The sequence below is a fragment of the Eptatretus burgeri genome, chromosome 7 (assembly GCF_056783735.1).
Source record: "Eptatretus burgeri isolate ZD-2024b chromosome 7, Ebu_testis_v1, whole genome shotgun sequence".
NCBI lineage: Eukaryota > Metazoa > Chordata > Myxini > Myxiniformes > Myxinidae > Eptatretus > Eptatretus burgeri.
The window spans coordinates 111,262,639-111,287,638 of record NC_140967.1 but is presented as its reverse complement, the minus strand read 5'-3'; the positions used below and the strand labels follow the sequence as shown (position 1 = coordinate 111,287,638).

Genomic DNA, 25,000 nt, shown 5'->3' with positions numbered 1-25,000 from the left:
TCAGTTTAAAATTGTGACCTCTCGGTGATGAACATAAAAACAAAAAGCCAAACGTACAGAATGACGCACGCAACCAACCAACGAATAGACCTGAAAAATCTTCGATTTTCACAAGTAACAAAGGGACAGACAAGGGTGAAAAACATAACCTCCTTCCACCTTCGGTGGCAGAGGTATTAACACGAGTGATAATGGTATAATATTCATGTTATTACAAAACAATCTAATACTAACAATACCCCCCACTCCGCAAGGGGTTTTGCAACCTTGGACGAATGCCGTGTTAATGCGTATAAAAAGTTTATCATGGCATATCGTGGGGCAAACCGACCAGAAGTAAATAATCGTACACGTGTCCGAAGGAAGCGGTTCAGCTTGACGTTTCTAATATGAAATAGGCAAAGCAGAGAAATAAAAGAAACCCATTAAAATTATCCTTTGACGCCCTTTAAAATTAAATAGTGTGTTGGAAAGGTTCTTCTACTTCATTTTTTTTTTTTTTTTTTTTACAGACGGAGGGATGGAAGGATGGACGGAAGGACATACCAAATACTGAAGGGGCTACAATGCTTACACTGAACAACAAAAAATTTTTACTGGAGATGTGTAAAGTGATTTCGACTAATTTGGGTACGCTGATTTCAAAAATCATAACCGTTTTGCTGTATCACGTCAGGATTTTCAGTAACAGAAATATTCCCATGGCCTACAAGTCAGGATTTCAATGAAATTTACAAAAATTCATTTATTCATTTATTTCATCATGAATGCTTCAAAATTATAGAAATTACAGACAAACTCCACTAGAATGTAATTAAAAATGCTTTAGGCATTTGGCTTTGTGTTTGTGCTGCTCTGTGTCAGTTTCACGATGCAGGAACCAGCAGAAATCGCCCATCATGTTCGGGTTGTGCCGCCCTTGGTAACGCGTCTCCATGAGTGAAATCTCTTGGTGGAATCGCTCGCCGTGCTCGTCCGAGACTGCTCCCAAGTTGTCAGGGAAGAAGTTCAGGTGCTGGTGTAGGAAATGGATTTTCAGGGACATCCTGGAGCCAAGTTTCCTGAAGGACTCCAGCAGCTGCTGCACTATTTCTTCATAGTTGTCCGCGCGCTCGTTCCCCAAGAAGTTGTCCGTCACAGCTTTGAAGCTCCTCCACGCTGCCAGCTCTTTGGGGTTTAGAGTTGTCGGAAAAGTTTCGTCCTTCATAATCTGTCGGATTTGCGGTCCAACAAAGACACCAGCCTTGATCTTGGCCTCCGACAAGGTGTTGCCAAACTTTTCCTTGAGGTATAAAAACCCACGCCCATTCAGATCCATTGCCCGTACAAAACTTTTCATCAAGCCGAGCTTTATGTGGAGTGGTGGAAGGAAAACCTTGGGTCGACAAGGGCGACATGCTTCATGTTGTGTCGACCAGGTACATGCTCTTTTCGCTCTTCCCAATCTTTCTTCGTCCAGTGATTCTTGTCGTCTCTGCTATCCCAGAGACAAAGGAAGCACATGTATTTCGTGTAGCCTGACTGCAGCCCTAACAACAGCGCCACCACTTTCAAGTCTCCGCAGATGTGCCAGTTGAAGTCATTGTACTTGATGGAATCAAGCAGCTGCCGCATAGTCTCATAGGTCTCTGTCATGCCGAACGCGTGAGCCAGTGGGACTGATGGTTTCTCGTTGCCATTGTGGAGCAAAACAGCCTTCAAGCTGTTCTTCCCCGAGTCGATGAAGAGGCGCCAGTCTGCAGGATCGTGATCACACCCAAGTTCTTTCAACAGACCGTTGATGTCACTGCAGAATTTCATCGTGTCTTCCATCTCAAAGAACTCAGCCATGTCTCTGTGATGTGCTCTGAACAAGGATATCTTGGTGTTAGGTTCAAGTAGATTCCACTGCTGCAGCCTTGATCCAAGCAGCTCTGCCTTCGCCTTTGACAGTGAGAGATCTCTTACAAGATCATTTAAGTCTCCCTGGTTCAGAAGGTGTGATTCTTGAGTGTCGGGTTCAAAAGGTTCATCATCACCATCCTCTTCACCACTGCTTACAGCTATGTTCTGATCAGCTGGAGGTGTTGGAACGGGGTTCTCGTCATCATGAGGCACAGGTTTACGAGCAGAGATGCAGTCAGCGTACTTGATGTGACCTTTATTCTTCTTGTTGAAGCCGGCGATGCTTGTGCAGCAGAAATAACAATCATCATGATGATTCTGCGGCTCACGCCATATCATGGGCACCGCAAATGGCATGCTCGCGCGCTTGCCCACCAACCACTGAGTCAAGGTTGTGTGACAGCTTGTGCAGCAGATGTGTGGTGCCCAGCTCTGTTCTTGGTCCTCCACCTTACACCCGAAGTAGTGAAAGTAGGCGGCCTTCATTTTCACTGCTGTAGATATACTTCGCTGTTGATCTTTTTTGGTATACCGACCACAGACATAACAGAAGTTGTCAGGATGATTGGTACAGGAACGCCTACTCATCTTTATCTGAAAGAAAGAAATATAACACAAGTTAACAACAATTGTACGAAATAGACATGTTAAAGACATATGTAAATTTCATTGAAATCCTGACTTCTAGGCAATGGGAATATTTCTGTTCCTGAAAATCCTGACGTGATACAGCAAAACGGTTATGATTTTTGAAATCAGCGTACCCAAATTAGTCTTAATCACTTTACACATCTCCAGTAAAAAAAAATTTTTGAAATTTGTTGTTCAGTGTTATCAATACCATTAATCATAAACACATAAGATTAACTTTCTGAACAGTCACTTCTGCTGTTGAACACAAAAATGAAATAAATCTGGAGGAATCCCGACATCCTTGAGGCAATCATTGATTATCACATCCACCACAGAATAACGGGCGCGAGCCTAGATGTACTGTAATCAATATGCCCCAGAGAGGATGACAACATGACCTTTCCTGTCGCTCCCATAGGGAACCGTGTACTCATATTCCAAATGTACAAACACCGAGGTTAACAGCAAATTACACCGAATGGAACAGCAAGGAAAATAGAAGAATTCATCATTTTTCTGAGATGATTACAAGAATTAAAAGCTTGTAAATGAGCAAGTTCCACAACTCATATTTGGCTGAAAAAATGGTCTTGCCTCATGAAAGAACTGCCTTACAAAAAAAAACAAAAGAAAACAAAATAACAATCCAGCTACAACTACAATGCTCCTTGTCTGGTTTGCTTGTGACAGTAAAAGTGTTTATGGCAAAACTGACTGCAGAAGCGTTAAACCTCTGTGTTCCAAGGACGAAGAAGTGTGCCCATACATAATAAACAGAAAATGATTCCCTGTTGTTTAAAATGACAAGCATTACGTGACTTACAGACTTTAAAATCCTATGAGACACTCACAATTGTCCAAGACGCACCCTTTTATTTTAAAATATACAAGTACATAATATATATATATATATATATATATATATATATATATATATATATATATATATATATATATATATATATATATATATATATATATATATATATCAATGTAGGTTTATACTTTAACATGAAAATCACGTCATACAGGTATACCTCTCGATTTAAGGTGCCCCCATTTACGTCGATTCGAAGTTGCGTCGTCCATCAATATGTACCCAGGTGGTGAATTACGTCTATTAACATCGAAGTTACATCGTTCAAGCCACTGCCTTTGGCATTTTCCGTCGCCAATTTGCCTGAACCGCCCTGCCTTATGCCGAGATGTTGAGATCGTTAACATGACGAAGCTAGCCAGGCACGAACACAGGCACATGTGGTTTGCCGTTTCAAGACGTGATTGCATTGAAGTGCGATGGAGGTTTTGTACAGTGAGTACTACGTCACACGGAGAATGACTACACAGCAAACCCTGCTGCTGTGTGCGGGCCGGAAGCTTTCGTACAGTGTTGCCAGATCTGAAAAGTGGAAATATCGTGTTGGAAGCTCGAAATCATTGTATGGTGTCAAACCTTTGAATAATGAGAATAACATTTTACTCATAAATTTTATTTAACCTCCATCACACCTCAATGACGAAGTGTCAATGACAAACTGTGCGTGGTGGTGCCGTGCCTGTGTGCGTGCGGGCAATGGCAAGCTTCGTGGATGGAAGAACATTTCTGTATTCCATGTCCTTGTCGGGTTGTTCCTGTACCTTTCGACCTGTATGTAATATTCCAGTACGGAATGTAAATTTAGACCGATTGGCCAACACTGCAGTCAAACACGACACCGCCATTGTTCATACTGTATTAACATTCATTAATATTGTTTTTTGTTTTTTTTCCTTGTCGAGGCTCGTATGAGAGCGAACACACAACGCACAGCAAGGGGGCATGAGACAAGAGGGGCGGAGTGGGAGGGACAAAACAGTGGGGAACAGACACATTAGGAGATCTGTGGAAGCGAGAGGGATGGGACGGGGAACATGGGGTATACAAGATGGACATTACAGGGACTTTCAGAAAGGAAAGCAGGGGAATTGAAGGAAGTGGGCTTGGGTGGATTATCGGGGGTAGAAAAGATCGAGGATTTGGATAGGGGATGATAAGAGGTGGTGGTGAACAGCTGTTTTGAAATCCTGGAGGGAAGAATGGGAAAGAATAGAGTGAGGGAGTTGATTCCAAAGGCAGGAAAAAAAGAGGAATGAAAGAGTGAAGGTGAGCAGTGATTCGTGATTTTGGTAGTTTTACCAGAAGGGGGTTGTTGGCGGACCTTGAGTGCCCTGCGGAAATATGGTGGGGACAAGGCTGGAGAGGAGAGGGTAAAAGACAGAAAGACCACCGACCAACCTGCGGTGATTGAGTGAGAGGCCCAAAGACTCAGCTTCATTGCGGGAGATGCCGATGATCCTAAATGCCCTGGTTCCGACAGCATGAAGCCGAGAAAGGTGGGAGGCAGGAGCACCAGCCCAGAGGGGAGAGCAGTACTCCATCAGGCTATGGACAAAAGCTTTGTAAGTGGTCAGGAGCTCAAGAGGGTTGAGGAAGGACTTTGCACCACGGAGGATTCCCAGTCGGCGACTGGCTTTGGAGGCGAGGTTGGAAATGTGACTTTCCCAGGAAAGGTCATGGCAAATAGTGAGACCCAGAAGCTTGAAAGAAAAGACTTCTTCCAGAGCATTGTTGAGAAAGTGGATGGGGGTTGTCTAAACGGTCCTTTCGAAGAGATAATGAGAGTGTGAGATTTGTCTGGATTGAAAGACATGTTCCACGTGTTGGACCAGTTTGTGATTTCATCCAGATCTGCAGTGAGCGAAGAAGCTGCTGCTTGCCGGTCTGATGGATGACAGATGGTACGGCAGAGGGTGGAGTCATCAGCAAAGAGATATAGAGGATTTTCCAGAGAGTCGGAGAGATCATTGATGAAAACCAGAAAAAGAACAGGGCCCAGAACACTACCTTGAGGAATTCCAGCCTGGACAGGAAGAGGGGATGAAAGAACTCCATTTAGGGCCACAAGTTGACTGTGACAGGAGAGGAAGTCGCGAGCCATGAGTGGAGATGGCCTTGGATACCATGGGAAGAGAGGTTGGTGAGTAGGGCAGGGTGCCAGACTGTGTCAAAAGCACGTGATGTGTCCAGGGATACGGCTCGAATTTCCTCTCTGGCATTGAGGACTTCCATCCATTGATGGGAGAGCAGAAGCAGCATATCCAGGGTAGAGTGACCTTCTCTGAAACCAAATTGATGATCGGAAATCAAGCCATTGGAGAAGAGGAAGGATTTCATGTCTGAAGCGATGATGAATTCCATAACCTTGCTGATGATTGGGAGAAGGCTGATTGGTCTGTAGTTGCAGGGATCTGTTTTTGCACCTTTTTTATGCAGGGCAGTGATGTTAGCAGATTTCCAAGCAGATGGCAGATGACCTTGGGCAAATGAGAGGGTGAATAGAACAGAGAGAGGGTGAGCAAGAGCAGAAGAGCAGGCTTTGAGGACACGTGGGCTGATGCCACCTGGACCGGTTGCAGAATCTGAGTCGAGGTTTGACAGCAAGCTCTCCACCTTGTTAGCAGAAAAGGACACAGAGTCCAGGGACAGTTGGGTGCGACTGGGTAAGGTGGGTAGAGAAAGTGATGGGTTTAGGACACAAGATTTAGCTGCAAACACCGAGTTTAGGCATTCAGCTTTTTCACGTGCGGTATCAGCAGTGTGGCTATTTGAGGTAAGGGAGGGGATGGAGGGGGAACATACACCAGAAACAGATTTGATTAAACGCCACCAGGATTTTGAGGAGGGAGAGAGGTTTGAGAGTTCAGACTTGAGATGAGAAAGATGTTGTTTCCTGCCTCTCCTGAGGGTAGATACACACTTGTTCCGAGCTTTGTGGAAGGAACTGAGATTGCCCTCATTTGGATTTGCTTTCCATGAGACAAAGGCAAGTTGTTTCAGGACAACTGCCTCGCCACAAGCTTCAGTAAACCAAGGGCGGGAGAGTAAGGGTATGACAACTGAAGACGAGAGGGGATAAATCTGTGCATGAGGGAGAGCAAGTTTCTTTGAAAGAATTCCCAGGATGAGTTGATGTTTGAGAAAGTAGTGATAGGAGACCAGTCTATAAGTTTGATGGCTGCTTGGAGACCCTGCCATTCGGCTTGAGTGAAATGCCAGACTCGACAGCGGTGAGGTGGATCTCTGATAACAGCCAGAGAGATGTCCACTTTGACAAGGACGTGGTCAGAAGAACCGATTGGAGCGGAGAAGAGCAGCAGATATTGTCAGGGAAATTTGTCAAAATTAGATCCAGAAGAGATGGAGTACCATTGGTTGAGATCCGGGTCGGGAAGTTGACCGATTGAGTCAGTCCCAATGAGTCGCAGAAAGCTTTTGCTTTAGTGCCATGACAGGTGAGAGAGGTACCCACACCTAGCCAACTGGCATGATGACAATTGAAGTCACCACATAAGAGGAAGAGAGAGTTTGGATGAGAAGATGGAAGATGGTCCATGTTTTCGGATCGTGAGGTGTAGATGGAGTCATCACTGTTAGGTGGACGGTACAGTACACATATAAACATGAGGTGGGAGTGGAGGGAAGCCGTAGCCAGAGGTATTCCTGGGGGTGTGGGGGAGTAAGAGCAGTGCATGGAGAGTGAGGAATAGAGTCTTTGATGAAGAGAGCAACACCTCCACCAGGACGAGGCTCAGGTCTGTCATACCGGAGGAGGGAGTAACCGGGGAGAGATACTTGGGAGTCAGACATGTCTTGGGAGAGGAAAGTTTCTGTTAAGCAGATTATGTCTGGTTTGTCAGTGGCAGCCTGTATGGAAAGATCTGAAAGGTTTGAGCGAAGGCCCCGGATATTTGAGGTCCACACTTTTAATAAAGAGGTAGGGGAGGAGGGTTTGGGTGCAGGGGGTGGGGGAGGGGGAGGCTAGGACAAGGGACGAGGGGGGAGGTAAGGAGGGTTGTTGAAAGAGTGTGGGGGTTGCAGAATAGCTAGGGGAGGGGCCGAATGAGGAGGAGAAAAGACTCTGTGGTGCTGGGGGAGAGGGGGGACAAGAGAGGGGGAAGAAGGCAGTTGAGGATTTGAGGAGGTGGAGTGAAGAGATGGAGGTGAGAGGGTAGTGGAAGGAGGCAGCTTCATGGAAAACATGGAAATTTTTCTTCCACTGGCAATTCAATTCAATTCAAATTCAATTAACTGGGCGGCTCAGGAAATTTGGCGACGGAAAGGCCAAAGCACGTGACTTGAGAATGACGTAATTTTGGTGTAACGTGCACTGTACTGTATTCTGCATTTGCGCAGTTCAGACGTACTGTCCTTCCAAAATCTTCATCATGAGTTGTAAGCGTGTTAGTGGTGATAACAGTGAACCTGTGGGTAAGAAAGTGTGTACAAGTGTATATCTGGAGGTGAAATCGGATGTTATACGCAGAATGGCGAGTGGTGATCGTGCTGGCGATGTTGGTCCGCACTTAGGTTTGCCTCCAACAACCGGATGTACAATTTATAAAAAAAAAAACTGCAGAAAAATTCATGAAACTGCTAAACGTGCTACGCCCTTAACATCCAAGTTCATTACGAAGCGAAGGAGCTCAAACACGGGGAAGATTGAACGGATGCTCAACATGTGCATTGAGGACCTCAATAGAACGAGGACACATGTGAGTCAAGCCATCATACACAGTCATATATTGCGAATGACAGGTGATGAACTTCCTCCTGCCTTTCATCCTTCTTCGTCTGATCACAACTCATTCTCATTCTTACTCTCTCCCCCCTTTCTGGACCACCATCACAGCATATTTTATACAGTATTGCACTTTAATAAAATTATTTCATTTCAATTTTTTCTACTTTCAAAATACGTGTTAAATTGAGCGTTTACATTATTTCTGTTTGCGTCAAAAAGGTAATATTGTTGGTGAAAATTACAACGTCCTACTCCCCACCTCCCGCACAGCCTTATTCCATCACTGTATTTCTTTTGGGGAAAAAAAGATTAGATTCAAGTCATCCTCATAGTAAATCGAGGTATACCGACACCTGTTTTGGGTGACATCTTCTACAATTGTGAGTATCTCGTTTGTCGAACATGTTGAATGCACTGTGTATGTAGGATGCATTTAAGGGGCTTTGGGCAAAGGGGGGAGAAAATGGAATTAAACAAATCAATGTCTGACCAGCCTCTGGTTTGTGGCAGCGCAAAATAACAGTCGCCATTTTATTGACGGAGTCAAATAGGCAACGAAGATAGTCAGGGCCAGGATTGGACAAGGACTGCAACTTTCGCTGATGATCAGCAGCTTTGAGCAAATGTTTCATGAGATGACGTGTAGTTGGGGTTCGAGCTTCCATTGTGGCTCTGTCATGCTCTCCTGGAAGTCTGTAAGTAAAACCACTGCCCTCCATTGCTGAGAGGGCAGGAACACAGGAGTTTGGGTCAATGATGGGAAATGGTGCAAACACGAGTTAACATGTTATCACTTCAGGAACAAACATCAACATGCCTTAAGTATCTTGTCGTGACTTTTTTACCACGTCACGTTACGGTGGAATAAATCATTTCCAAAAGAAAAATATAATAGTTGATACAATCTTCTGTCAAGGAGACAATAAATTATTTGCAAGAACCTGGAACTTGGTCCATTGTAATTGATTTTTGCTTTTGCTACTTATTAACACATATGCAGTTATTTCATAGAGATTTTTTTTTTCATTGCCACATATTTAATATTACATTTTTTTTTCCTTACCAGATTCCCAAATTGAAGAAACCTTCATTGGACACGTTTGTTCCTTGTGATAACAGTCGTTTTTTCCCTTTTACCTTTCGTTTACAAGATTCTCAAATGTGCCATTGCCACTCAGCTTCTCGAACACTTGCCGTATAGTATCTCATTTGGAACCCTTTCAGTCGGCGAATAACCAGGTTTCAAATACTTATATAGTGGTGAAACTGCCCCCCAAAGATAGCTGAGAGGTATATGCATATTCAGCTGTGAGCTGTCTCGCTTGGGTTCGAATCCCAACCTAGCTACAAACTGTCATCCTGGTGTTTCGCAGGCAGGGCAATGCATCAATGTGTGTGTGTAGTGTTAATCTGGGTTCACACACTTGGATGGATGTTAATCTGGGTATCTCATCTGCTAGCATTAGTTGGTGCATGTAAAAATCCCACGGTGTTCTTCAGAAAGAGTATGAGTGTTATCGCCGGCACCATAAACACATTAGAGTTCTTGCCTGGAATGTGAGTCTCAAGTGGTCTGGTCTTCTTGAAGGTTTCTTGAGACCAAGTTATAACGTTTGCGACTTTAGAGTGTGGTTGTCACCTGGGCCGGAGCTTCTGCACCGTAAACAAATTCACCTGGTACTACCCAATTCATATGAATGCCCTTCTTTGGGTACAAAGAGGGGCAACCACTCCGACCACGTATTCTAATCCTGAGCCTTTCATCTGCTTTTGACACCTTGACCACAATAGAAGTGGTGAAGATTTTATACAAAAAATATTGGATGCAAGGGTGACCATTGTAACACTGAAAAAGGAAAGGAATAAGGCAAGGATGGGAATGCAGGAAGTGTTCCCATCCTTGCCTTTCAGTTCCATCACCCTGACACATTGTGCTATCAAGAATGACCATCATCTCTTCCTGGTAAATTAAATGGGTGCTTACTTACTTACTTACTGCCCATTATGCCTCCTGGCATGTAGGGCAGCAACGAAGGTCCTCCACTCCTGTCTGTTCTGGGCTAGCTTCTGGACACTACCCCAGGTAAGGTCCATAGTTTTCATTTCCTCCTCTACAGTTCAATGCCAAGTGGTTTTGGATCTCCCTCTTTTCCTTTTCCCTTCTGGTGTCCAGTGCAGGGCTATTCTTGGGATGCTGTCTGGTTCTCTTCTCAGTATATGGCCAATCCAGTTCCAGCGCCTTCTCATGATGATGGTGTCCATGCTCTCTTGTTGGCATTGAGCAAGGAGATCTTGGTTAGATATGGTGTTTGGCCAAAATATTCTAAGGATTCTTCTCAAGTTCTTAGTATGGAAGATTGACAGCTGATTGATGTCGCTTACTGTCATTCTCCAGCGTTCTGAGCCATATAAGAGGGTGGAGAGGACACAGCTCTGGTATAACTTCAGCTTGGTCTTGGTGCTGTATTGCTGGGATCTCCATACATTTTTATCATTCTGAAAACATTCCTGGCCTTGTTTAGCCGGTTATTGATGTCATTGTGTGCTCCACCATCGTATCTGACTGTGCTACCAAGATAAGTGAACTCCTCAGTTATTAAAAGATAGTTTCCATTCACTTGGATAAGCAAGGGATTTTGGATGTTTAGTGTCATTACTTCAGACTTTTTCTGGTTTATCTTCAGGCCAATTTGTTGTGCAAAGTCACTGAGACGGGATGTTTTTTCCTGCATGTGCTTGTGAGTGTGGGAGACCAGAGCCAAGTCATCAACAAAATCAAGGTCTTCCAATGCTGAGAAGAGGGTCCATCATATGCCTCTTGCTTGGTCTTCGGTTGTCCGATGCATCACCCAGTCAATAGCAATATTGAAGAGTAGCGCCGACATCACACACCCTTGTCGGACTCCTGTCTTCACCTGGAATGCGTGGTTACTGTTCCCCACTCTGCAAGAGAAGTTGGCGTAGAAGCTCTTAATCACTTTGACTATGTACTGTGGGAACCCATGCATTTGTCGTATGTCCCAGAGGCTATCTAATCTTGGTGGATGCTGTCAAATGCTTTCTCGAAATCAACAAAGTTGATGTATATCTGTCTCTGCCATTCTGTGCACTGTTCTATAATGTTACGAAGGGCAAATATCTGGTCAATGCATCCCCTCCCACTACGAAATCCTGCCTGTTCCTTCCTGAGCTGTTTGTCTACTGCATCTGAGATACGTTGTATAATAATCTTTGCCAGAATCTTGCTTGAAATTGATAGAAGAGTGATCCCTCGCCAATTGTTACACTCTCTTAAGTTACCTTTCTTTGGTATCCTAATGACTCTTGACCAGTCATCAGGTATCTCCTTCCTTTCCCAAATAGCTGTGAAAAGTGGTACAAGTACTTTGGCTGCAAGTTTTGGGTCTGCCTTGAACAGTTCTGCATTGAGGTTATCTTGGCCAAGGGCTTTTCCACTTTTGAGAGACTTAATGACTGTAACAATTTCCTCCTAAGTTGGTGGTTCAATGCTAATGTCTAGGTCATCCTCTGCTTGTTGGGTGTCAGCCTCTATTATGGGTGGTGTTCTATTCAGTACTTCATTAAAGTGTTCCGCCCAGCGAGCTTCTTGTTCTGCTTCTGTTGTTTGGAGTCGGCCCTTTTTGTCAACAATTGGTGTCTCAGTGGTTCGCCGATGTTTGTCACAGATTATCTTGGTTACCTTGTAGACCTTCTCTTGCTCCCCTTGCATCTTCTGCTTGATTAGCAAGATCTTCCAGGTATGCCCATTTGTCAGCTCTGGCTTTCCTCTGAACTGCTTTGTTTGCTTCTTGGTACTGCATCTTGTATCTTTCTTGCAGCCGTTTGGACTTTCTCTCATGTATTTGCTTCTTTAATTTTCTCCTATTTTCAATGGTTTGACATGTCTTTAGTTATCCACTCCTTCTTTGTCTTCTGCTTGAACCCCAGGCAGGCTTCACTGGTTTTCACATCGGCTATTTTGGTCCCATCCAAAAATATTTGATGCAAGGGTTACCATTGTAACACTGTGAAAAAGGAAAGGAATAAGGCAAGGATGGGAATGCAGGAAGTGTTCCTATCCTTGCCTTTCAGTTCCATCACCCTGACACATTGTGCAATCAAGAATTATTATATTCTCTTCCTGGTAAATTAAATGGGTGCTTAGCTCGGTATCCATTGTGGGATGTGGTGTGCTTTGGTAACATTTACGAACACCACATGGAAGACAGGTAGTTTCAGCCAATTCGGTGAAATAACGACTGACCTAGCTCTCTGTCTTATTACATTCTGAAGATACAATGATGTGAACTCTCACAATATAATGGCAAATACAATTCAGTGAACTGAGGGAGAAGAAAGAGAGGCTGCTGACTTTCACACACTTTCACATGGGATGAGATAACGACAAAAAATACGAATTTCAAACCATTACATCAATTAGAAATCAAAAGTCCTTTTGTACAGGAAATTTACTTTGTAGAAATGTTTGAAAACTGATAAGAAGTTGGCGTGGCACACAAGAGATTCATGATAATCGCTCTGTCACTGATACATACAACTTCACTCATCACACCGAAATGAGACGAATACCAATCACTTGTTTCAGAATGACAGTTCTTCAGTATTCCGCTGTACATTCAAATAAAAATTGTTATTCTTATGACAGCAAGAGACATTTCAAGTGCTGAGGGCAATGCGGGACATCTTAAATCAGAGTTGTGTCAACCATTTTGGAGCCATCTAAACACCAAGAACAAGTGCTGGTATCATACAAGTAAATCAAGAAAATGTACGTTTTCAGCACTTGAGACAATGGAAGAATTTCAAGGTCTGAACCACATATTCCATCACAATGGATATTTGAGTGACGTGCAGCAACTCCATTCAGCGTTATTCATGGTCACTGCAGAGGGTTGTTGTGCGGTCCAGTAAGCTGCAAACACAACTTGTTTTTGTTTTTTTGCAGTACACTTTACAGTGGGTTTACAGTACACTTGCGAGTGCAACGTTCCGCTCCTATCCCTGGACGGTTGTACATCCAGGAATGGAAGAGACCCGGCTTGTTCTCCTCAGCGCATGAACTGTATCGCTGGCCATGTTGAGTTGATCTTCATGTGGAAATGGTCAACATTTGCCTTCTTTAAAATCACGAATGTATCAACATAACCACAGCCACAACCTTGAAGGGTCAGCGTGAAGAAGTTTGTTCTTCAAAGCGTTGCATCTCCAAATTGGCGATGAGCCCCGATGGTTGAGCTCATCAGGGTTCCTTAATGTTGATAGTATATTGCGCTGTCAAATACAAAGTACATTAATTTGAAGCACAGTTGAAAGAGTGAGATGAGATGCCCAGTGATGAGGTTGCCAGTGCTGGCTCGCTGGTTGTCATTAGTGATCGACTGTTCTAAGGTCTGCGTTGCCAATTTAACGGGCATGGATATGACAATGAGAGTTACGAAAAGTTACGAAATTATGAGAGTTACGAAATTATGGTCTCATTCAACATTATTTTCGTAACTCTCAAGGCAGACATTTCTGGTTTGGTCGCCAAAATCTTTGGCTTTCTTTACATTGTGTGCTGAATGGGTTGTTAAGTGCTTGAGTCGGCAGAAAATAAACAACCAGATTGTAAGTGGGTGTTCCTTGGAGAGGCAAAATGTGTCATTGGGGTAAACCAATCTTGTGAATCTTTGGTAACCCGAAGAAGCGTGGAATGATGGAGTTGGTATATCTCATGGCATCCCATTCCTGTTTTGTATGTGTTGTCGTCAAATCGAGCTTGGGCTTTGTGGTAGTAATCCATACGGTTCATTAAGACGGTGGCACGGCTTTTGTCAGCAGAGACTGTTATGCTCGATTGGTCCTGGCAGAGACGTTGAAACACTTCTAACTGGACAGCCATTAGGTACGGATTGAGTTTCAGGTTGGCAAGTGTTGTGGTGGGTTGTGCACATAGTCTTTCTGTTTCCTTGTTCGGTGGGTAGATTGTAGACTATAGGTTGGAGAGCAGAGAAAAAGTCAGCAATAACAGCACTGGCTGTATAAAATGGTGAACCACACAGCTAACCAAACAACAACGTGGTATGTGTGTCTGTCTGTCTGTGTGTCTCTGTCTCTGTCTCTGTCTCTGTCTCTGTCTCTGTCTCTGTCTCTGTCTCTGTCTCTGTCTCTGTCTCTGTCTCTGTCTCTCTCGCAAAATCCAACAGCTTCCCGATGTTGAAAAATGATCAACTTGGAATGTCTGTATTGGCCATTCTATTTTATGGAGAGACCTTTCCTTTGTAAAATTGAAATTCCCCAGTCTATTGATCACGTATCTGCACTTTTGTATTGATCGATTCAGTAGTTCTGCAGAAGGTATTTGAAATATATTTGAATTAAACTCGTAAATCCAAGTTGGCCATTAAGCCTTTCAACCAACCAGGTTCTTTGAATGATATGCACTTGATCTGCTGATTTTGAAAATCCTATGAAGTTTCAAGTTGAGCAATGCAGTTGTCTCTGAGGAAGAGGAAGAACAACATTTGGCAGAAACAAAATAATAATAATCCCAGCAAGAATAATTGGCTTCCAGCCTAGACTTGGAAGCCAACAAAAGGTGACACTGACCAAGACCCGCCAAGGTTTCCTGCAGTCGAGTGGCCACAAATTGATAACGCTTGTCTGCAGCGAACTTCGCAACAACCCGGTCAGCCTCCAGGGGAACGGGCACATTCAGCAGCAACTCTGTAGCACCACAATTCAAGCACCCCGACAGGTCTTCACCAATATCTGTAGGATCAGGATGACATTTAGAACAACGCAGGAGTCACGTGCTTGATGCGCCAGCTGTTAACACCATTTCATATCCAAACTCAAGAGCTGGAACTGGGTTAAGGAAATAATTTCATGGTTCAATTTTGTGAAGGACACAAATTAAAACAATAAATATGCAGCATCAATCATAGGCAGGTGACCTGGGTACATACAGTGTCTTCAGGAAGTATTCACACCCCTTGAGTTTTGTGACATTTTGTTGTGCTTTAGCCTGAATTTAAAATGGATTAAATATAATTGTTTTTCTCACTGATCTACAGAAAATATCCCACATTGACAAAGTGAAAACATGTTTTTAGAAATTTTTAGAAATCAACTAAAAATGAAAAGCTGAAATGTTTTGCATCAATAAGTATTCAACCGCCTGAGCCAACACTTTGTAGAAGCGCCTTTGGCAGCGATTACATCTTCGAGTCTTCTTGGGTATGTCTATCAGCTTTACACTTCTGGATTTGGGGATTTTCTCCCATTCTTCCTTGCAGATTTGCTCAAGCTCTATCGAGTTGGATGGGGAGTTTTGGTGAACAGCAATCTTCAAGTCTTTCCACAGATTCTCAATGGGATTCAAGTCTGGGCTTTGGCTGGGCCACTGAAGGACTTTCACGTTCTTGTTCTGAAACCATCCCAGTGTTGCTTTGGCTGTATGCTTAAGGTAATTGTCCTGTTGGTTCACGAGCCAGTCCACTATATTCGTTATGTGTGTGTGTGTCTGTCTGTCTGTCTGTCTGCCCCGAGCATAGCTCCGTGGGTTTTGATCCGATCCTGATAAAATTTAGGTGAGAGGTTTGTATCATGATCTAGTTGTGTTTTCCTGAGAATGGCCGTGCTCCGCCAATTATGGGTGGAGCCACGCCCAAAAAACATGTGTTTTTAGGGGGTAGCCGATTTCAAGTTACATCTTCTCGGAGGGGGTTTGTCGAATCTGGCAGGGGTTTCGGTATTTGGTTAGCCCAATGGCACCTGCATAGCCCCACAGAGCTCGGTTTTTCATTTTCGTCCCAAGGTCAAGGTCACAAACTTAGAAAATGTCAAAAAAAATCAATAAATTGGGCATCGAGCTACTAGGGTTTTCAACTGTTTCGAATGAAAGTTGGTATGCAAGTAGTGCTCTTCGAGTACTACAACTTTCATCATTTACGTTTTTCCCGATTCCTGCCAGTTTGCCCGTGGCATCCCCTCGAAGGTCAAAAAATAAAAAAGGCGAACCGTGTACATTGCTCGTGAACCATCGCCGTCTCCAGACTTGTTGTAACCTAAATCTTCACTGCAGTCTCAAGTATTTTGCACTCTGAAGCAGGTTCTCCTCAAGGATTTACCTGTATTTGGCTCCATTCATTGTTCCCTCTATCCTTACAAGTCTCCCAAGTCCCTGCCGCTGAAAAGCATCCTGAGAGCATGATGCTGCCACCACCATGCTCCACAGTAGGGATGGTGTTAGAAGGGTGATGAACTGTGTTCAGTTTCTGCCAGACAGAGCATTTTGCATTCAGACCAAAGAGTTCAATTTTCATCTCAGCAGACAACATAATATTTTGCCTCATGCTCTCAGTCTTTCAGGTGCCTTTTCACAAACACCAGGTGTGCTGTCATGTGCCTTTTTCTCAAGAGTGGCTTCCATCTGGCCACTCTCCAATAAGCCTAGATTTGTGAAGTGCTGCAGAGACTGTTGACCTTCCATCCAGCAGGTTCTCCCATCTCAGCCAATGAACTCTTTAGTTCTGTCAGAGTAGTCATTGGGTTCTTGGTCACCTCATTGACCAAGGTCCTTCTTGCCTGGTTGCTCAGTTTGGTCAGATGGCCAGCTCTAGGAAGAGTCTGGATAGTTCCATATTTTTTCTATTGTCTAATGATTGTGCTCTTGGTAACTTTCAATACTCTATAAATTGTTTAAAACCCTTCCCCAGATCTAATCCTCCTCACAATTCTATGAGGTATAGATTAGTGACCAAAAAAAATCTAAATTTAATCCATTTTCAAATTCAGGCTGAAACGCAACAAAATGTGAAAAAAAAAGGTGTGTGAATACTTCCTGTATTTTATATGGTACAAGGTTACAAAAACCTACCATTCTTGCCCTGGGGGTGTCGATAGTTTAGAAGCTTGGCGAGTTCCTTAACAAATGCAGGAAAACCAAGAAGTACACTTGAACCAGCTCTTTTACATTCTGTTCTTCCACCTGCAGTGAAAATAATCTCCATTATTCAAAAGAACAAAAAAAACGTTTACATGGAAACACTCGTGTTAATAAAAACTTACTCAAAGTCAAATCTCGTAGCATCAAAGTGTGATCATATTGCCTCAACTCGGTGGGGGTGAGGGGGTTGGCTAGGAGAGGTACTGAAAATCAGCTAAATTAAAAACTCAGAAAGGTCAGCATCTCAAGCACACACTTATCAAGATATTTGTACTTATTATCCGAGAACGGCCTCAGTGCCCAGATTATTTGAAGAAAGAATGTTCCAGGCAGCTTACCAACACTGAGAGGTTTAAATCACTTTTTAATTTATTTTAAAACACTCCAGGTGTAATGGTAAAAACCATGCTTTTCCATACAAAATCACACCATGCCACCAGACAGGGAAGAGCAAAAACCCCACCCCATCCCAGCTGAGATGACGCAACACATGAGTGGAGCATAAATATACTGTTATGGTTGTGGGGGTAGATGGAGGAATTTAATAGGAAAGTTAGGATTGAATAGAGTTGTTTGGTGCATGGACGTGAAGGAGACATCTCAATGTAATTAAGCAGGGAGACTGTGAGCTTAAGTGTTACGTGTTACCACATGGGGGATGGTGTGGTGTTAATTAGATCGGGATCAAGGATAAGTTCCCCCATTATGTAATTGCCCCCCCTGTAACCTATTCTTATGTTTATGCCTTTACAAGGGTGCCAAACGTAACGAGCAGGCAGAAGCCCCACCTCAAAGGGTGACGGCAGGCGAAGTACCGCCCCCGAGGCTGATGATTGATAGGCGTGACGTCAAACTCGCCAAACGTGCCGAGTGGGCGGAGGCCCTGCCTTCCGGGGTTTCGTACGAGCAAGTCACGCCCCGGAGGAGGAAACGGGGGTTTGGTGTGATGTCAGTCATAGTTGAATTTGGGGAAAAAACGCACGAGTGCTGTAGCTAGGAGATGGCCTCTAAGAACAGGGCTTTACAGCTGGCTTTCCTTCGACGCATGAAGAAGACGGTACGATTATTGTATTCGTGTTGAGGCGATTTGGCTCGTGTGGTGAAGCAAGACGCTGGCCTTTGGCTTTTGGTTGGGGTGTGAGGAACGGACCCCGAGCCTCGTGTTTGTCAAATAGTTGGTCAGTGAGGACTATCGATGCATGAAGGAGCTGCACGGGGTCTTTGAGCCTTGGTGTTGAATACCGCTCACGAATTGCCTGATGTACATTTGTCCCGCTGCGAGAGAGCGACTTGACACCATTTTGCACGCATCCACACGTGCTAATAAAAGCGCTTTGATTGCACGTTCCACAAATACCATCTCTGGACAAAGCTAAGTGCCAAAATAAAGAAGGGATTTTCTTTTATTCTGTTTCCCCTTGCCTGTAGATCTAAGTCTGTGTGTTGAGGCGCCTCGACTTAGACTTTCATTTATCTCACGATCATCATTATATCTGAATATCGTCCTTTGTAAATATGTCTATTTTCATTAAATCTGTTTATTTTAAGTGACTGTCGGTGTATTTGTTGTGGGGTTTGAGTATAAACCCCCTGTGCATCCATTTCTGTGCCCCCGTTGCACCGCCATTGCCCCATGCCCTTTCCACGCGCATGGTAATCTCAGAGGATCAACGTGTCCACCTCGTAATAAGGAAAAACCGCTCGGCCGTCCGGGCTGGCGGTGTAAACCGCCCATCACCACAATTTGGGTCGGGGGATTAACCTTGGCCGCCGGCACCGCGACAATACATTTTAGATTCAAACTTGGTTACATCACACTTATCACCTCAAATTCAAACTGAGGTCAAAGGCCAGAGCTCAAAATATGATCTTGCATCATTATCAGAACACAAATACCCAACCCCAGTGGAACAGGTAACATAAAGCACCTGGTGTTGTGTTTATAAGAGCTGCTCATGGTATGTTGTTGTTAGGAAGGACAGCAGTTACCTTCTTTGATGGGAAATAGAAAGCAGACAGGTAATTTCAGCTGTCGCTGGCTCTAGTGGGAACACACTTATGACATCCCGACTGTGTAAGCACTGCTATTACCTCTACAATTGTCATGATAGTCCAACTGCCTCTTCTCAGTGAGTTCCAGCAAGCCTTGACTGCTTCTCCACGAAACAAAAGCAGAGCAGGCCAGGTCACATGTCAGTGCCGCTGTCGGATGCACATTTGCAAGATGCCAGTGCAGAACATTGTCAGCACGACCTTTAGCACATCTTCTTGCTTTACATTCTTCTTCCTCCTTGCCAATCTCAAATTGTGCTGGCACAAAGGTTGACAGGCGTTCCACAATTCCAGATATGGACAAAGTTGTTACACCTATTGATGATGGGAAAAAGGGAAATATTTTCTTCCTGTTTTGTCAGCATCAATGAAAAAAAATCAGGAAGTCAGGTCACAAACGTTAACCATTGGTGCAAAATTCACATAGAACATGGGATAAAACAGCTGTACCTGGTCTACAAGGCCTGTCTGTGATCTCTAACACAGTAGGGAAGTGAAACATGCAATGTGCAATGTTTTTCAGTGGGAGCTTTTCCAGTCAACAAGTTGTCATAAAATTTTCAAATTGATGAGAATTTGTATCCACTTCATCCTTACAAAGTTTAAGAAGCCCTTTTTAGGTTGCAGAGATTGTCCACTCAGGGTACTGGTGCAAATTGGCCTACTCTTTTTGAGATAAAATTAAATCTTTAGAATCCCAAACCTAACTGAAGACAGGATGTCCGTTTGCGTGCCCACCCAAAGCACAGCAGGTTCCAAAATACAGCACTTCTTCCAACAAACAATTTACAAGTGCAACATTTTGCTCATTTTGCCAAGTTTGGGAATCAAACTCGGAACAAAAAGCTCAGTGGAGATGAGCAAGCCACAACCGAACCACAGTGTTTCCAAATTGACTTATTGTGCTTGGATAACAAAAAGGTTTTTCCTCCACCATGCTTTTCAAGGTGGTTCTCAACAATTAAATAGTATGCACAAGATGTGAGCAAAATATTTTCGAATGTAACACTCCACGAGACTCACTCGTGTAAAACAAAAAAGGTTTTGGGAGAGATTCGGCCTGTAAGGCTATGTGACAGAAAAAAGTAGTGATTGTTAGCAGTCAACTAGCATGATAATCTGATGAAACTGTAGTTCCCCACATCCTCTGGTAGTTTGTGAATCTGCTGGCCTTGGTTGTTTAGTTCCTTAATGAACCTCGAATTTTGTATATAAAAATAAAAACCAAAAAAAATTTCGCAGATAATTCCTGCTATCACAACCATCATGGTATGGTAACATCCATTGTCCAAGTACAAATTTAAGCAAACAGTTTTTTTAAAAGTCATTTTTCATACCTGCAGCCGCGGCTCGGGCAATTCCAAGCAAGACATCCTGGCCGGCAGGGTTTTTGTTGAGGTGAACACCACTCATATTCTCACCCAGTTTCACTGGCACTTCAGTCTTATCTAGCTCTTGCAGCTCCTTCATAGCTTCCCCATACTCTTCCATGAAATACAGCTCGAGGCAAGCTGCATTCCCCTCAAGGCCAAACACCCGAACAACCTGGGAAACAAGTCAGTAAAAACCATGCAACCATGCAGTCAAATTGTGAGGTCAGGAATGAGAGCTACGAGCTTAATGATGGATTTTGCCGAAAATCCTAATAATCACACAGAAATAACCATTTCAGTGTCACATGTCGATATATTAGCATCAAGACTGAATACCAGAACACAGAAATTCAGAGATCTCCAGAAACAGCCCGAACACCTTGCTCGAATTGTTGAATACTTTGCTGTGAAAGGAATAGCAAACCCATTCTTGGGTGACACGAATGAGAGCCAAAGTGAAAGTCCATGGTCAGAGTAAGAATGGAGAAATGAAGATGTCAGCTAAAATTACAAATTCCATTGTTTTATTTGTCAATGGAAATAGGCTGAGAATTCTGAAAACAAGTAAGATCTTTGCACCGAACATTGAAGTAGGTAGAACTCAAGTCCATTTTTGGGGGGACTCGGACTCAACTCTTCAGGACTCCAAATCAGACACGGAATGCCAAGGACTCAGATGCGGCTTGATTCTGGCTCGAGCCCGGCAAAATTTAGTGTCCATAAAACGTCACCATTAGCGGATTCGCTTACCTATGTATACCTATTCACCAATCACAGGGGACAATGTTTTGCATATCCGTGGGTTTTTTTCCCTACCGTCCCTAACTAAGGGTTCAAAATGTGTTTCGCACTTTTTTTATTCCGGTTGTGCTGCACGTGGAATTCCGAAATAACATTCCATTGTGTGAAGGGGATTATGCTGAGTAAAACGAGATGTTTAATGATCCTGTAAGACCGAAAATATAGGAAACGAGAGGGGGAGCACTTGGTTGAGTGAAAAACCTCCGCCGCCAATACTGCAAGGTCACTCAAGTGAACCTGATATCCTATTCATTCAATTTGACATCAACAGTGCTCACAGAGTTATAGTTTGCAACTTTCCCTTTTACATATTCAATTCATTCGTCATAACGAGATTCCTTGAGACAGAAATTGATTTTACGTGGGTATATCCACCTGAAGTTCCAAAATCAGCCGCAATTATAATTTTGGCATGTTTTTTTTGTTGGAAATCACTTATAACATGAAGAAATGCAAAAAAAAAAAATCGAAATTTTGTTGAAAAAAAATTTGCAAATTTTTTTTATTCTCTAACAATTTTTTTTTGGGAGGGGGGGGGGTTGGAAATCACTTAAAACATGTAGAAATTAAAAAAAAAGAAATCGAAATTTTGTTGAAAAAAAAGTTGCAAAAAAATTTTCTCTATTTTTTTTTGGGGGAGGGGGAGGGGGTGGTTGGAAATCACTTAAAGCATGTAGAAATGGAAAAAAATCTATTTTTTTTTCAAATTGGCCGCCATAGCAGCCATATTGGATTTTAGACCAAGTCCAAAATCTAATGGCATGATCCTTGGACCAGACCTAACCCACCCACTAAGTTTTGTCGAAATCCGTCGAGGAGTTTTTCCGTAATACTGTTCACAAACAAATAAACAAACAGAAAGGGGTGAAAACAGTAACCTCCATCCATCTTCGATGGCGGAGGTTAACTAGCAGAGCCGACCCGTCACTTCACTGACAGATCAATAAGTCGTAGTGTTTGCCAAAAATTTTGGACGAGAAAGAGAAGGAGAAGGAAAGGAAGACAAATTTACCCGGGCATCGAGTGTGTTAAGGCCGAGGTCACATTTGCTCTACGGCGAGGATACGGCGGCCGTACGCCCTCTGAATTGATAGAAACGTGTGGCGGCCACAGATAATCTGAGGTGGCCTCAGGGAGGCCCCACACCGTTTGGCTATATTTTACAGGCCGTAGGGTCGCCGTGGAATTATAGTGCGGAGTTATAAGTTTTTTTTCATTTCTACGTTCGCCGTAGCAATTAAACAAGCCAAGCTATGACGTAGATGTGTTCCACGTCGACCGTACGTAGGGCGTACGGTGGGCTTGCGTTATTCGTGCGGCTGCTGTAAGCTCTTGTCAATGAAAAATTAATTTTCCCAACCCCCAAAAAAATTACGGTGGCCACACTATTTACACGGTCGCCGTACGGTGGCCTTGCGGTCTGTGTGACTACCTGCGGGCAACACAGGGTCGACGCACAGTTCCCCTACGCCCGCCGTGCACCTACGTATGGCCTCCGTGGCAGTCTGCGTCGACCGTGCACTACCGCTAGAGATCGGAGTTTCGGTGTTTGCCAATACACAGTGGTGCCCCCAGAATCCCAATTTAATTCGTTCCAGGAGGCTGGTCGGATTGCAAAAAGTTCGGATTCCAAAAATATTTTCCCAATAAGAAATAATGGAGTGAATTAATCCGTTCGTGGACCCAAAGAAAACCCACTTTCAAGACACTTTAAACTGAAATTACCCATGTTTAAGATAAAATAAGATGTGTAAATGACCTTCGGTGGCGGTGTATTGCATGTAAACTGGTACAATCACCACATCCAAAGGTTCAGGCAGGCTCGTGCTCCGGCCTGGGTTCCGATCGCTCGCGCACTCTGCGAGAGCGCTGCCCCCAGGGCAGCACTCTGCGAGAGCGCTGCCCCCAGGGCAGCTCATCAAACATGATGCCAGCAGAACCACAATCACTTTCATCAAACGCATCGGGCTGATGTAATCATCGATATTCCAAATTACAACTGGTTTTGCTGTGAAATTCAATCCTTGCCCGACAGTCCGTCACACCACGTGATCGGATTGCTTTTTTTGTTATTAATTAAAACACAAGATGATAAAAAAAAACAAACATCACAAATGAAGGTGAAATCATGAGGTAAGGCCTAAGTCACATTTGGCTCGGCGGCTGGAGGGTCTACAAAATGTACTGGCACTAGCAATTATAAAGCGGCCGCAGTATTTCCACAGTTCCACAATGTAGCGGTCAGATATGTTTTTAGCAGCGGCTCGCGTAGCGAGCGCTGCTCATAGAGAGCTCGGCGTTGTTGTTGTTGTTCTTCTTCTTCCTGTTCTTCTTCTTCTTGTGAAGACAAAACCTTAATCTCTCGGACTCGGCGCTTGCATATACAAGATCCGGATCACCTTAAATACTGAGCACATGTACACATCCTCACATAGACGGTGCCTTTTGAGAGCGTCTATCATGAACTTTTAAATATATTTGGACGTTTGCTTTAAAGTTTCGAAAAGTTGACGTTACTATTTAAAGATTATTCCATTTATCGTATTGTAATTTCGTAAATACACGATATATCGTAAATGCGTAAATACATTATGACGTGTTTCGCTATTGGCTTAATGAAGGCACGTGATGAAATATCGGAAGTTGTTGTTTTTTTTTTTTTTAGCCGACAAAACCTTTAGGTTTTGGACGCTGCTCTTTGACACATTTGTCCTTATTTTTCGGGTAGCCGCACGGCGTATTTATAAATTGTGGAGACCGAAAACATGGGTGTGCCGTACGGTCTTTGATTTGATGTCGCACGGCGACCTTAGGGCGTTCCTGCGGCGGCCATATAATTTTGAAGGCAGACACAAGGAGACCGCAGGGGGACCCTAAGCCGAACGTGCGTCCGTCTGGCCGCACGTTCGGCTTTTTACCAGTTCTTTTGTTTCGGCTTGTTGAATTTCTACGGTGAACGTTAAAATGAAAAAAGTTACAACTCCGCGTTATAATTCCACGGCGACCTTACGACCTGTAAAATATAGCCATATGGTGTAGGGCCACCCTGAGGCCACCTCAGTTTCTCTGCGGCCGCCGCACATTTCTGTCAATTCAGAGGGCGTACGGCCGCCGTATAGCAAATGTGACTGAGGCCTAAAGTATGGATCGACACACGAGAGATGCTTTCACGAGGACTTCCACCAACGAACTGAATGAACAAAGCGCGAAGATGCGGGTCGAAGAGGTGGGGGAGACACGTGAACAAACATGAACGCTTCGTTGTGTTCCGTTTTTAACGCAAAATTTTCTCGAAAAAAATTGTTCGGATTCCAATTTGTTCAAACAATGGGGCGTTTGGATTCTGGGGGCACCACGGTATATTATAGTTATAGTATATTCAGTTATATATACTGGTATATTTTTATTTCAGTAAAAAAAAGAACTGGTATATATACCCATTCGTTACCGTCCGTCTGGCCGCACGTTCGCCTTAGGGCCCCCCTGCGGTCGCCTTGCGGGCACCTTGCGTCTGCCTTGAAAATTCTATGGCCGCCGCAGGAACGCCCTAAGGTCACTGTGCGACATCAAATCAAAGACCGTACGGCACCCCCACGTTTTCGGTCTCCACAATTTATAAATACGCCGTGCGGCTCCCCGAAAAATAAAAACATATGTGACTGCTACATTGTATGACCGTGGAAATA

At 43.8% G+C, this 25,000-nt stretch overlaps 1 protein-coding gene across 3 annotated transcripts in view; it reads right to left on the bottom strand.

Annotated features, from left to right (window-relative positions):
* ZFYVE26 (zinc finger FYVE-type containing 26) overlaps window positions 1-25,000 on the bottom strand; it is a 252,667-nt gene that overhangs the window by 135,892 nt on the left and 91,775 nt on the right. For all 3 annotated transcript variants that reach the window (XM_085890294.1, XM_085890293.1, XM_085890295.1), the window contains 5 exons: window positions 20,478-20,685; window positions 19,180-19,455; window positions 17,020-17,130; window positions 14,748-14,909; window positions 8,629-8,859 (listed from right to left, as the gene is read on the bottom strand). In XM_085890294.1, coding sequence (XP_085746420.1) covers window positions 8,629-8,859; window positions 14,748-14,909; window positions 17,020-17,130; window positions 19,180-19,455; window positions 20,478-20,685 — 988 coding nt within the window. The remainder of the gene's footprint in view (window positions 1-8,628; window positions 8,860-14,747; window positions 14,910-17,019; window positions 17,131-19,179; window positions 19,456-20,477; window positions 20,686-25,000) is intronic.